Below are 13,337 nucleotides of genomic sequence, written 5' to 3'. Positions count from 1 at the left end.
ACAAGGGCAAGGACGGCTTTCAGTTCGGTCACCGAAGTCAGTGCTGGGGCTTCGATGACAGCTTTTATGTTGTCATCCTTCGGATGCAGGCCTTTAGCGTCGATACGATGACCGAGGAACGTGACTTCGTCTTGCCGGAACTTGCACTTCCCTTTGAGAAGTCGATGACCGAACTCCCGCAGTCCTTGTGGGGCCTGTTTTAGCCAGGAAAAGTTATTTATTTTCTTCACGATTATAAAACAATCCGGTCTAATTGCACGCCGGGAATATTGCCCAGCAGCGCGTCCATCCGCCTTTGGAATATGGCTCAGCAGACCTTACGCGAAAATGCTGCCAGTTAAAACAAGAGAGGCGCTTGGGCGTGTTAAGGACTGTCATCTGGGCTTCTACATCCAGCGGTGACGGGTTGTAAACTTGACGGAAGTCCAGCGTCGTGAAGGCTTTTCCATTTAGCTTGGCAAATATGTCACCTACTCGATGCAATGGGTAACATTCCGTCAGAGTGCTTGCGTTCACTGTTATGCGAAAGTCTCCCCACACTGGTAGAATACAATCATACTTTATAAAGGGTAGCACTGGTGTGGAACATTCGGCAGTTTTAACAGGTGTCAAGACGTCTTGTGCAACCAGCTGCAGTCCAGCGCGTCCGACAGCATCCGGAGTACGCTGCCATTTCGTACGAGCACTGGCGCCATTCTCCAAACATCCAGCGTAGATGGCTTCTGGTGGCACAACGCGCGAAAATGTTTGCTATTCGTCTTCTAAAGGATATTCGCTACCACATATTCCACATGTGTGGCGCTTCTCCGGTTTAGGGCCTGACTTCAAATGGGAAGGTATTTTGTCGGACAAAATGTACCGCTTCTGGCTCTGCAGATTGCATGCTTTTGACGTTCGCAGCCGTTTCCTGTGGTGATACAACAATGTCATCAGCATGCCCCACTGTAAGCTTACGCTGCGTCAGTAAAGTTCGCCGGACGAATTCATCCCGCACCGCAAACAATTCGGTCCCCTAACATGCGCTCTATAGTGAGGTTCCAAAATTGCATTTCCCTGATAACCGTCGACTTTGCGCATTGAAATCCTGAGCACTTTCACCTTATTGTTGCGACAGCATGATAGCATCTTCCATGATAGCATGATAGCAACTGACAGCATCTTCCTGGACTTGTGGAGCGCGGTGACCTTCCAAATACCTGATGACTTCCTCGTGGCTGAGATAATTGACGTTTTTCGGGTAATACCATGCCTGCATAACTCGCACCGTATCGGTCGTGAGCTTAGCTAAGAGCAGTGCTCGCTTCTTCGTCGGCTCCTCGATGCTATGAGCTTCGAAGTAAGCTTCCAGGCGAACACAGTATGTAGGGCACGGAACTTCTTCGTCGGTGCATTCCGGTGGCCGCCCGGCACTCAACAATGCCTGGGAATACTCCCCTAGCGCCAGCGCGATACTCGTCACCACTGCTATGTCACTCACGAGCGAATAGAACTCAGGGAATCAAAGAACGACGTGGGAAGATGGAAGCACGTTTTATTCCAGCAAGCTATTGCCGATGATAATCCTTGCTTTCGATAGCTGTTGATGACGATCGTGACTTATCAAAAATGATCGCGCGTTTATCCAACGCCTGGGAATCTGTAAAGCTTCGCGGAAAGCGGAGAGTGCGGTTGTGGGTGCCTCCAATGTTTGGCCCCTGCGACAGCTACACGTCACCACACAAACGCCGCACTGGCCTTTTTCAAATCATATCACAAGAACTGCTTAAGCATTCTCAGACTTTCAAAGGGAAAGCATAAAATGGCTCGTTCATCCGAAACATTCGCCGCATATGAGCTCGCCTCTCTGCAAATGTCGTCGAGAGGACGATACTCGTCAGGCGCCCATTACACTTAAATGCCTCTCTTCTCTTTCCCGCCTACCTCTAATGCTCTTCCTCTCCCGCCTAGCTTCTCCCACGGTAAAGGCGGTTGAGGTTTGGTCGAGGTAATTCAATTTTCCCGCTTTCTTCATATCGCGCGCCATCCACTGGAACATTTTGTTACTGTTGGCCTTGTTCAAAGGCCGCCACGAAAATTAGACTGGGGCGCCATCGCTTTTTGTACTTTGAATCAAAACATTGTTTTCAACGCTTATTTTTTATTTGTTATCGCAAAAATCAAGACGCTGTGTTTCAATAAAAAGGCATTGCTAGTACTACATTTTTATTGAGGCTTGACGTCAAGTATCCCTAATGTTTTCTTTTTGCTCAACAATGCTGACAAGCATCAACATCACCACCAGGTTTAGTTGTTTCGAAATGCTTTGCCTGTGCGAACGCCCAGTTCACAAATTCATTTAACTTTTCACAGGGATGCTGAATAGAGGGACAGAGAGACAGACGGGCAGACAGACCGACCAAAATCTTTTGGTCTAAGTAGAGCAAGAAATACTGTAGTCTTCAGTACTTAACAGAAACAGCTCATTCAGAAACGTTCCATACTAAGAGTGGTCCCGTATCTCCAGACGTTACAGCGCGAGCTCAAATTCGACAGTAGCGAGAGGAATATCCTTCGTACGAACGCAGCCGAAAGCCGATCGAACGAAGAGACAAGCAAATAGATTCCTCGTTGTCGCCAAACCTCCTATTACATGGCAGGATCAGTAGCGCATCACATAGGAGTCAGATCCCATTCATTCGAAAGCGTTAAGGTGGATCGCAAAGTGTTCTCTGCAGCAAGATTACAAAGCTCTTCGAAAACGCGACTCCTCTCAGGCGTTCAAGTTAATACTCAAGCTATCACATTGATAACTTGTAAGGAATGCTTTAGTGCCCTACGAGTTCTTATCGGAGTACAGCCTAAACATAGAGAGAGAGAGAGAGAGCGAAATTTCAGTGAAAGAAAAAACACCCAAAGGTCGAGCTGATTGCATCAGCTCTGGTCAGCTATTCCGTGTGCGGGAAGGGGAAGAACGAGCGTTGATAGAGGATGAGAGGAAGGAAGATCAGGAGAAGGAAAGAGAGTCAGGACATTGCTGCTCCTGTAATTAACCGACTAAAATGCGTTTGCTTTCGCCGGAAAGTTGCTTCTGTTTTTAAAGTATCCCTGAGTGAGCGGACAATCGTATATAGTGCCATGTCACTGTGCAACGCCCACCCGCTTTCCCGCCATGTTAGTTCGTTGTTAGGCTTTGCCTCGATATTCTACTTATTAAACACGCGATCTAACGAACCCACAGGGAAATGCAAATTATTTCGTTAAATCGAGAACTGCGTAAAATCAGGACTGTCATATTCCAAAAAGTTGAATCCGTAAATTCGATGTCTAAAGTGATTGGCATACCAGCAGCTACTATGACATCGTAATTGCGGCGGCCGCGGCGCTGGCCTCCTGATAATTTCGCAATGCGCTAAAAGTCGCCGGGCAAAATATTAAGACAACCAGGGCTTGCCCTCAACTCGTCGCACTCCAGCAGACATGCTAAACCGAGTGCTGTTTGTTTAAGCACTTCCCCGCTGAGCGGAACGCACCTGGCTCTTATATCCTTGAACCACGTAAAGAGAGATTGTTCCAACTTCTCCTGCACGGTTGTCTTGGGGTTCTTCTATTCGACGCAATTCAAGACGAAGCGGCAACGATGATCGCACCTTTTCTGTTCAAGTTTGTGGAAAGCGTGCTGACCGGGACGCCGTGGCCTGCGTGCGGCCACGGTGCTGCTGAGTTTATATCGTATAGAGCTCTGTAAAATCAAAACTAGATGCCTAGATTTTTTTCTGACATGGAAAACAATTTTCGTGATGCTCTGGCGAAACACATTCGAAATGCTTCTTTTTTTAAAGGTCGGTTTCTCAAAATGTTTCGTTAAATGGGAAATGGCGCTGAATTTATTTCGTTAGTTCGAGTTCATAAAGCATTGAGCCGTATAGGAACCTGCGGAGGAATCCGAATTCCGTCGTTAGATCCGGAAATTCCTAATAACGAGCTTCGCTAAATCGAGTTTCGACTGTATGTGGAGCCTTTCGTTCTGTCTATTCCCAATGCCTTGCTACGTAATCTTACATGTGAGGTCAAATGGTCGCCACCCTTGAGAGGTTCACGAACGCCCCTTTTTGGTTTATTTTTTCGCTCCTACTTTGATGGGCGCATAATACAGTATAGCCCACTTATAGCGAACCCGGTTTTAACGAAATAGCGGCTATAACGAACAAACCTTCGTTTCCCGTTACCATTAGTATACATAGATTTTGTGTCCAGATATAGCGAAATGCGGATATAACGAACTGATTTCAGTTTCCCAATGCCTTCGTTATAAGCGGGCTCGACTGTATTGCCTTTTTATTTGGATATTCTACTTCAACAGAAAAATAGAGAACGCCAATGTTACTTTTAGAGTAAATTTGTTTGTCAAATATTTCCTATTTTTTTCCAGATCGGTCGCGTTACGTAATTCCAGTCAGGAAGCTCGGTGCCCTTTTATTGTATTCATTGTTTTCCGTCTGATTTTTTTATATTTTCAGATCCTTGCTTATAACGTCATAAACTAATGTGAAGGAAGCGCTGATCGCATCAGCTGGAAATGCGGCGAAAAAACCGGAAACGTTTTCTTTGGACCGTCCATGATTCCGGCAGCCGCTCCACCCCACTCAAAGGCGAAACAGCATTTCTGAATAGTGCGAAAAGACTTAGGCCCACCTCCTGTAGAGTTGGTAATTGGCTCAGCGTAAAATAGCTTTTTTTCCCCCGTTCTTTTTTTATTTTAATGGTCGGCGTTATTCTATTGCACCGGTGTTGGGAATGCTCCTCTTTTCACTCATCGGGGAATCACGGACCGAATTGCATGACAGCTCAAAGTTATCCCTGATACCGGGATGAGCAATCATATTGAGCCCATGTTGAATTTCAATAAATTCTGTTTTTTTATAACGAAGAGTACCTCTACAAGATGACAGTTTTCTAGAGAAGTTGCAGACCTCGGAAACAATTATTACGGCTCCACTATCAGCGCTACCAGGTTTTTATGTTTGTATACATTTGTTTTCTATAACACATTCGTTTTTTAATATATTTTTTTAATTTTTAGCACGTCCTCCAATTTATAATACAGTCGACCCCGGATATATTGATCCCCTGGAAATCCTACGCAAAAGTATAGCACTTTTGCACGCGTGTACCGAACACTCGTTCGACTTCACTTTCCATATATCGAACGCCGCGACGCAAGTGCTCCTTCAAGTGCGCTTATCCTGACTAAGTTGTGGGCGATGATGATGAGTTCTCGCGCGTCACTTTGCTTGGGTGGCCTTCAAACTGTATGCCTTGAGCACCTTCTCGCCCTGCTCGACGCGCTAGCATGGGGATAGCCTCGTGACAATCAGGACGCAGGGTGTGATTGGATGCCAAATTGGATGGGGAAACCGCAGGAGACGTTCTGACTTAACGGCGGCTCTTGTGGCATGGAGACCGGTGCGGCGAGGTGTGTGTTTGTTTTGTCGCAGCGGCGTGTCTACGGAGCTCTGGTCGAAAAAAAAACTCGGAAGAATTTGGATTCAGCGACGAAGGCGGACATCGCCAGACGGGTGGAGGCCAGTGAAAAGTTGTCGTCGGTTGCAGAGGGCTTTGAAAATAGAAATTCCTCGCAGCCCGTTTGATCACGGCACACCGCAACAAGCTGACGTAAGGCGAAGGCAACGCAGCCCGGCTGTTTTGGAGCGCCTCTTGTGCGTGTTCCTTCAGCTGGTTCAACATAGCGGCGTCGTTGCGGCTCCAGGGGAGAGGTTTTTCGGACACAGAAGACGACGTCGTTGAGTGCCTTCAGAGTGAATGCTCAGAGAGCTGGCAGCATTCCTATGAGACATTCCGGAGGCCGGAGTAGTGTTGACGACAACGTGCAGGCTGTGGCAGGTCACAATGATGCGGCGATCAGGGCGGGGATCACCGTTACCGAGGAAGCGGACCTTATTAGCGACCCTGATGACGTTTCCGACCGCGTACTACAGCCGAGCTTGTGTCAGCCTTCAGCATAATTCGCGGCCGCGGCGACGCAGTGGACGGCGATGGCTTTCCTATTTGAAAGGCGTTAGTAACCATGAAGGCAATTTGGTGAGCTTCATGACGCAGGAGATGGAGCAAGCGAAGATAAGGCACTTTTCTTGTCATAATTAAAGTGGGGGGGCCATCGCGTCGTGCTTTGTATTTTCCGTGCTTTCAGGAGCAAATCGGGAGGCTGCCGTTTGTCGCCATCTCAAAAGGCTCTCACTGATGTATGGCGTTTCAGAAATAAGCTTCAGATGGGTATATTGTTTATTTTGAATTATGGATATATCGAACTATTTCGCCATCCCTTTAGATTTTGATATATCCGAGAACGACTGTATATCAAAATCAATGTGTGTGTTTGCGTTTGTGCGTGTGCATGTGTATATGTGTGTGTAGGCGTGTGTATATGCACGGGTGCGCGAGCGTGTGCGAACGCTCACGTTCGCTTGAGATACTGATACAAAGTACTAGGACTCAAGAAGTTCCGAGAAATCGGCTACTGCAGGTCATACCGCAAATACGAACTTAGTTTGAAACGAGAGAGATTAACGAATTTTTAGTGTGGCTATACGATACGCCATGCAGCCAATATATATGGCTCCCATTTCTTGAATAACGTATGAGGGATGTTTATAAATTTCGTTTATTCAGTTTATGTGATTTTTACACACTGTTAACCCTACATTAGTTAAAAGGTCACTATTTCCACGCGGACAGACTGACAATGCCAGGCACCTGCTTTCTGCAGAACTGCTGAAAAGCCGAAAAACTTTTTTGTGGTCGCTTCGAGCACAACATGGCGGATACCCACAGGCACAAATAACCAATATCCATTGGATTCAAATTCCAGTAACCGGCCGGGCGAAACCAGTAAAACACGTAAACACGTATTTTGAAGTGAACATTCAACGTCATACGGTTTGGTCCTTTCAATGTGGTTCATATAAATCCAGTAGCTTCACACAAAAAAGTTTTACTTTCTAAAGAGGGACCCGGTAATTCTGCTTCAACATTTCTCAATTTTTTTCAGCTTTTCAGCTCACGAACAATACTTATGCGGGGGTTAATTTCTGTCCCGTTTTTATTTTGGAATTCTAACTCCCTCCTTTTTCATGTCGCCTACGCATTAACATCCGCTGATCATTTTAATGTTCGCCGTAGCCCGTATGCCAACGCCGGGCTCTTTTTTATTCTTGTCGGCTCTGTGCCGAAAGCATTCTTTCTCTTTTTTTATTTAGAATTGTTTCCATGGGTGCTATCCGTGAGGGGGGCAGAGATATGGGCGGAGCGCCTGACAAAGCCTCTGCCCACCTACAGTTCAGCGTAGAAGGTAATGCAGAAAACGTATCCTCAAGCACGCAACAAAAGACACGCGATACACAGTGCTTAGAATAGAACATTCAAACAGTTAACATAAGGTTCAATACAACTCAAACGATACTTAGAAAAACAAAACAAGAACAACAACAACAGCAGCAGCCCCGGTCAGCGCTTAGCACAACCGCTCTGGAAGTAAAAAGAAAGAAAACTGCCACTATGTCATATCAGTAAAAAGCACGACCATACGAATTTATGTTCCAGCACCTAAAATGCCACAATGTGCCAAGCATGAGCGGCCTGCGTTCGCACCTATAACGCATATATACGAAGGCTGAGTAAAACATCTGATGCAGTAGAAATGAACTTGTTCGGACTGTTTTCTCAATGCTCTCTCTCAACATTTCTTGCTTGACGATTATTAATTGATTCATCGGCTATTAGTGCACCCAGTAAACCTCTAAATAGTAGGTTCGGGTTAAGGAAAGCTCTATTATCCTATACGTTTCTGGATATAACCAGGGACTATTCTTGATACATTTTCAAGCGCAGCTTTATATGGCTATAAGGAAGAATCCGGACGTCCCGTGCGCGCAGGACTCCTCCGGCGTGACCCCATGCGCGTGCGCGGAAAACGCAGGTTGGAGGCTTGTTGCAAGTAAGGGGTGAGAGATTTTCACGGTTTATACATGGCGTAGCTACATTCTCGCCTCAACTGAGTGGAAACGGTGCAGCCGAGGGAGCGAACATGAGAATTTCTCGCAGGAGAGCGTACCAGCATCAAGCTAACGCGTGAAAAACAGCTCAAGCGACAACGAAGGGGCATGGGGAAAGGGGAGGGGGCTGCGGTTTCAAAGGGTCAACGTTAATGTGGTATCTTATACCCGTGCTACACGAGCGTTTCGAAGGCCTTTGAGTCGAATGTCATTTGACTCAAAGGACACCTTTGAGCTGCTACACGACGTTTTTCAAAGGCCTTCGACTGAAATGCCATTTGAGTCGAAGAAGGACGACATCCGACCTTTGAAATTCTCAAAGGCCTTCGAAACGCGAACGTCCGTACTCTTGCACGCAGTGTCTGCATGTCGCAATAAAGAAAACATTTATTTACCATTAAACTTCAATTTAAATATGTTAGCTTGCAATATTTTTTTGCCAGTTTTGTTTTTTTGTTACTCTGTCTACAAGTAAAAGTTAACTTTGTACTCTCCATACCGGCGGTGCGAAAAGAAAAAAAATCTACGATGAAAAGCATCGGAAGCCATATTGCCATTATCTTCTGCCTGTGTTTGTAGGTTTGTGGCTGTCAGGACTAGTTATCTCTGGTGTTGTTTTTATAAACAGTCACGTCATTGTACAATATTTTTTACGTTTAGTTCCAGTTTTCATAAGGTTTTGTGTGCATTTATAGTAATGGCGAAGTTATCACGTGCGTCGCAGCAACCAGCAAAAAAAAAAAAAAAACGAAAGCGTGCGTCGACACCGCGCCAATTTTGGAGCGAAGCAGAAACGTTCGTTCTGATAGACTTGTGGGAGAGCCGCCTCGGAGACCTTCGTCGCACGAAAAGAAACAGTGGCGTGTACGACGAAATCGTTGACGGCCTCCGGGAGGCTGGTTTCAGTCGGACGCGCGCGCAAGTCAACTCAAAAATCGAGAATTTGTCCAGTGAATTCAGGTAAGCACCCGCGTATTTCGCAGTTCTAGCGGTTGTACTGCTTATTAAGGGGTTCGTGTTATTGTACCAGTTTTTCATTTCAAGGCATGCGCAATACAAGGGTAACCGATGCGCTATTTATGGTGGCAAGAAAATTGTGGGATTACTCCTTGCAGAAATGGGAAATTATTAAGCAGCACTACGGACTACTGTTGTTGCATGCATGGTATTCTCATTCGTTACCACAGCCATTGCGTGCTGCAGCCGCCTTTACAATTTCCTGTATGTGCCTTTTTAATTTCATTTCAGGGTCTGGCAAAAAGGCCTGACAACTGGATCCGACCCTGTGCCATGGATTTTCTTCAAAAGACTTCATAAGTTCCTCGCAACCCTTCCAATCAACAATCCCAGCTTAGTTCGCCAAAGCCCCATTACCACTGTCCCGCAGGTTGGTGGAAACAGTTTTACGAGCATGAAATCATAAATTGGTAGTACCTTTCCTGGGACTGAATTTTTATGCTAAATACGTAGCAACCTGTGAATTTGGTAGACTGCACTAGAGTTGTTCAAGCATGCTGTAGTCACAAGACATTAATGAGGTTTCTAATTTTCTTGCACAGAGAAGATAACATTCACGAGGAGCTATAGCGCATTCGTAAATATGAAAAGGCTAGTGCAGGCCTCTTCATTACAAAGTGCCCAGCCACAATGGCCAGTCTCAGGTTGTGGTCAGTAAGAGATCAAGCACTAGTTTTTCAGGGAACCGAAAGAAATGAGAAAGGTTTATTTCACATACACAGAACTGCCTATTCTTTTGCTGGGTAGCATTTACATTCTTGTTCACAAAGAAAAACACGGAGCAATGCCTAACTGTGAATGACAACTGTAGAAAGCAGGACTTCATACTTGGGCCACCTCAGGTGCGGTTAACAGATCAGTGACAAGCAATGCACACAAAGTTGTATACGACAAATTGATCAGAAGTGATACTACAACATTAGGAAATGCTACAAGACAGTGCATGAAACCACACGGCAATAAACACCACATGAAACAATGCAAACAGTAAGCAACAAGGAAATACAAAATACTAAACAAGAAAGTGAATAAAAAAGTTATAAACAGTAAGCAATGAGGCAATATACACAAAACACTAAACAACCAAGCGGTGAAAACCATTATACAATATGCACATAGGCCACAAAACATGGCATGAAACCACACTGCAATAACCACTACATTATAAAAAAATCACAAAGCTGCGCAACTGAACAATGCAAACAGTATTAAGCAGCAGTGTTTCTATAGTTGAGCCTTGAGGCAGTTCAGATAGGCAGTCTTGCTTTCTCCCTAGTGTCTTCTCGTTACAACTCCGAATGCTGTTGTGTATCATTCAACACGTTTCTTTTGTATTGCCATACGCTAATTCCTTTGTGCACTTTGTTCTTATTTTTATACTCAGATCATCTATGGCATGGAGTCGGGAGGGACAGACACGGATACTGATGATGGCAACTGTGCTCAGCTGACCACGCCGCCAGCTGACAACCAAGAAACAGATGTTGATGCGTTTGAGTACGGTGACCTAGACCCACCGTAGTGCACCCCTGGCAGCACTGACGAATCAGCTGTCACTGAGGAACCAGCTGTTCCACTAGTGCAACTGCAGGCCCACCAACCAACGCAGTCACCAGCCATGCAACACCGCCAGCGGCAGCCACCCAGGCAGAAGCGGAAATCCTCATCTGCTGTAGACTTTGGGGCACTTCTCGACGAGCAGAGGCTACTCCGTGAAGACCTCAGAGCTGCGAGGGCCAAAGAGTTTGAGCTGCGTGAGCGCCAAACTAAGATGCAGGAGAAGTTGTACAGCTCCATGTCGAGGTATTTTGATCGACACTGACAAAATAAATGTTGCTTCACTGCCCCCTGTAGTATTCCACAATGGCTGCCCTGACTGAATTTCCAGTGGCCTGCACAGCATGTGTGTTGTGTGCAGGCTGATCATATAGTGCATTGTTTGCCTCAACTTCGGCACACCACTGCTGCAAAACAGTGTCACCAAGGTGCTCGCACACGTTGTTCAGGATGCAGCATGCGTGAATGGCGAGCCTGGCATTGTCTATATCGCACTCCATGCGTTTCAGCAAGAACCGAAACCTTGCCTTCATCCGTCCAAACGCATTTTCAACTATGCGTCTCGACCTCGACAGCTCATAGTTGAATCTCCTCTGCCCATCGTCTAGCTGGCTTCTGTGGCTGAAGGGCTTGATGAGGTTGGGCGTAAGGGGAAACGCTTGATCGCAAAGGATCAGTGGAGGCACAGCCGTGCCGCTGATGTTGGCCACAGGTGTCTGGAACAGTGGCCCATTAACGTGGCGAGCCAGGTGCGATCTCTGGTACACGAACGAATCGTGGCACCGGCCCGGTGAGCCCACGTTCACGAACCTGAAGCGGTAGCGGTGGTCCACCAGGGCCAACAGGATCATGCTGTACCTGGAAAATACACAGCTCAAGTGGGCACATTTCGTAGCAACAAAAATGTGGAAGTATCAATGGGCGAGACAATGATCAGCAAGACGAGGCCGGCTGTCATTAGTTTTTTTTAGTATTTCTAGTTGCTGACAAATAACGTCTAAAGGCAAACTTTAAGGCGCGATTTTTAGGGCAGAAGCAAAATAACCATGTGAAAAGTACCTTTCGAGGTAAAATCATGGCTTACCAGCTTTTGTAGTTGATATAGTCGGCCGCGTGTTCCTTCGGTGGTGACACCGGGAAGTGACAGCCGTCCATGGCACCTACGGCCTGGGGGAATGCCGTCATAGCAGTGAATTCCCGGATGTGTTCTGCCATGTCCTCCGATGATGGCATCTTTATCCAGTCGGCCTCCAGGACCTCCACAACCGCCTCACAAAACTCACGGTACAGCTTGTTAACTGACGATCGCCCCACGGCGAATACCAGGGCGATAGTCCTGTCCTCCGCAGAGGAACACAGTTTGTAGAGGCCCACTGCAACGCGCTTTTCCACCGGCGTTGCGTCGCGCATGTTGGTGTTCATCCTCTCGAGCTTTTCCCGGCACTTTTCGACTATGAACCGGAATGTCGCCCGCGACACTCTGAACATTCGCTTGAAATTTTGCTCGTCCAGCTGTGGTAGCGTTCTTTCAAACCATTCTTCATGGAGTGGGTGCATCCAAATGCGCTTTTCACTGGGATTTGCCGAACACGCCGCAGCACAGGTTACGACATGGTTGATACATAGAAGCTGTTCTTCCAATGCATCCGCTGCGGCTTTCGCCGCCTCTACTTCGGCGTCCATTTCTTCGAGGGTGACTATCTCTATGGCGAGCTCCACACCCGGCTCGATGCCACTATGTTCATTTTCCTCCATCGAGGCCCCGAAAAACCGGTAAAGGGAGGAAAAAGAACGAAACTGACGATAAACGCAAGTAGAAACTGCACCACCGTCCACCACCGCTCTGAAAAATTGCGCAGAAACGGATGCAGGGCCAGCGTGGCCAGACATCAAGACGTACGCTCCTAACTGCAGCCAGGTTCTTAAAAAAGAGTTCCTACTTAACAAAGTCACCTGCATTTATCATATTAATCAATTTTATCACTCATACAGGTTTATTTTTTGCCAAAACAAAGCTTTACAATCTATTTTTTTGTCAAGTTACGAGAACGAAACTAGGCAGCAGTGGCGACACCAGAACATTGCGGGTGAATGCGGAAACTTTCAACTGCCTTTGAAAATCGTCGTGTAGATCGGCGGATAGCCTTTCAGTTCGAAGGACATTTGAAAGTTCAAAGGCCATTTGACTCAAATGACCTTTAAAACGCTCGTGTAGCACGGGTATTAGACTTCTACTTACGCGACATGTACCGTGCGGAAGGATCCCTGTAACATGTAGCAATTTCCCTAGTTACCTACCTGTGCGGGGTGCATTGGCGCGTTTGTGCTTTTATATTTATTCCTGTATCTTCAGTGATTGCGCGACATTTGCTTATGGTCACAAATTCAAAGCAGTATTCTAACTCTCAGGTACAATGGAAATAGTTTACATTAGTAGGAAAGAAACTGTCCTCAGTTTCTTTCAGATAGAAAATGTATCGGTTGCACGGGAGATATAAGCTATAGCTTTTACAGTTGAAGCCTAGAAGCGTACTCAGTGGCCTCGGAAATTTGCACAGAGAGCGTACACAGATCATGAATGCAAGATTCGTAATCAGCCGTATTTGGATTGGGGCTGCATGCAGCAACCGATCCGTACTCACCGGAAATCGCTTTAATTAATCTTCTTAGAATAATTTAGATCTTAGCAACCGAGGTCAGTTATGCAGAGCTACA

The 13,337-nt window shown here is 46.4% G+C and overlaps 2 protein-coding genes across 2 annotated transcripts; one reads left to right on the top strand and one right to left on the bottom strand.

Annotated features, from left to right (window-relative positions):
* Positions 1–7,293: 7,293 nt before the first annotated feature.
* On the top strand, positions 7,294–10,858 carry LOC144168287 (uncharacterized). The gene is made up of 4 exons (XM_077697299.1): positions 7,294–7,345; positions 8,858–9,008; positions 9,297–9,435; positions 10,450–10,858. Exons 1-4 carry the CDS (start codon positions 7,294–7,296, stop codon positions 10,585–10,587), a joined length of 480 nt encoding a protein of 159 aa, XP_077553425.1. The 3' UTR covers positions 10,588–10,858.
* Positions 10,859–10,890: 32 nt separating this feature from the next.
* Positions 10,891–11,855, bottom strand: LOC144167380 (uncharacterized). The gene is made up of 2 exons (XM_077696659.1): positions 11,707–11,855; positions 10,891–11,480 (listed from the first exon to the last, which is right to left on the bottom strand). The coding sequence occupies exons 1-2, from the start codon at positions 11,853–11,855 to the stop codon at positions 10,904–10,906; spliced, it is 726 nt and encodes a 241-aa protein (XP_077552785.1). The 3' UTR covers positions 10,891–10,903.
* Between the last annotated feature and the right edge of the window lie 1,482 nt (positions 11,856–13,337).

Source organism: Haemaphysalis longicornis, unplaced genomic scaffold, assembly GCF_048455015.1.
Source record: "Haemaphysalis longicornis isolate Haplotype H1 unplaced genomic scaffold, Haemaphysalis longicornis Haplotype H1 scaffold_2, whole genome shotgun sequence".
Lineage (NCBI taxonomy): Eukaryota > Metazoa > Arthropoda > Arachnida > Ixodida > Ixodidae > Haemaphysalis > Haemaphysalis longicornis.
Note: the sequence above shows the minus strand (reverse complement) of the source record. Positions and strands in the feature narration are given on the sequence as shown.

Bases quoted from the DNA above. Each gene is read 5' to 3' on its own strand.
- LOC144168287 (XM_077697299.1), top strand. From the start codon at position 7,294: ATGGGCGGAGCGCCTGACAAAGCCTCTGCCCACCTACAGTTCAGCGTA. The intron at 7,346-8,857 runs GTAATGCAGAAA...TCGTTCTGATAG, and splicing joins CCTACAGTTCAGCGTAGAAG to ACTTGTGGGAGAGCCGCCTC. The intron at 9,436-10,449 runs GTTGGTGGAAAC...TTTTATACTCAG, and splicing joins CCATTACCACTGTCCCGCAG to ATCATCTATGGCATGGAGTC.
- LOC144167380 (XM_077696659.1), bottom strand. From the start codon at position 11,855: ATGCCATCATCGGAGGACATGGCAGAACACATCCGGGAATTCACTGCT. The intron at 11,481-11,706 runs GTAAGCCATGAT...TGTATTTTCCAG, and splicing joins TATATCAACTACAAAAGCTG to GTACAGCATGATCCTGTTGG.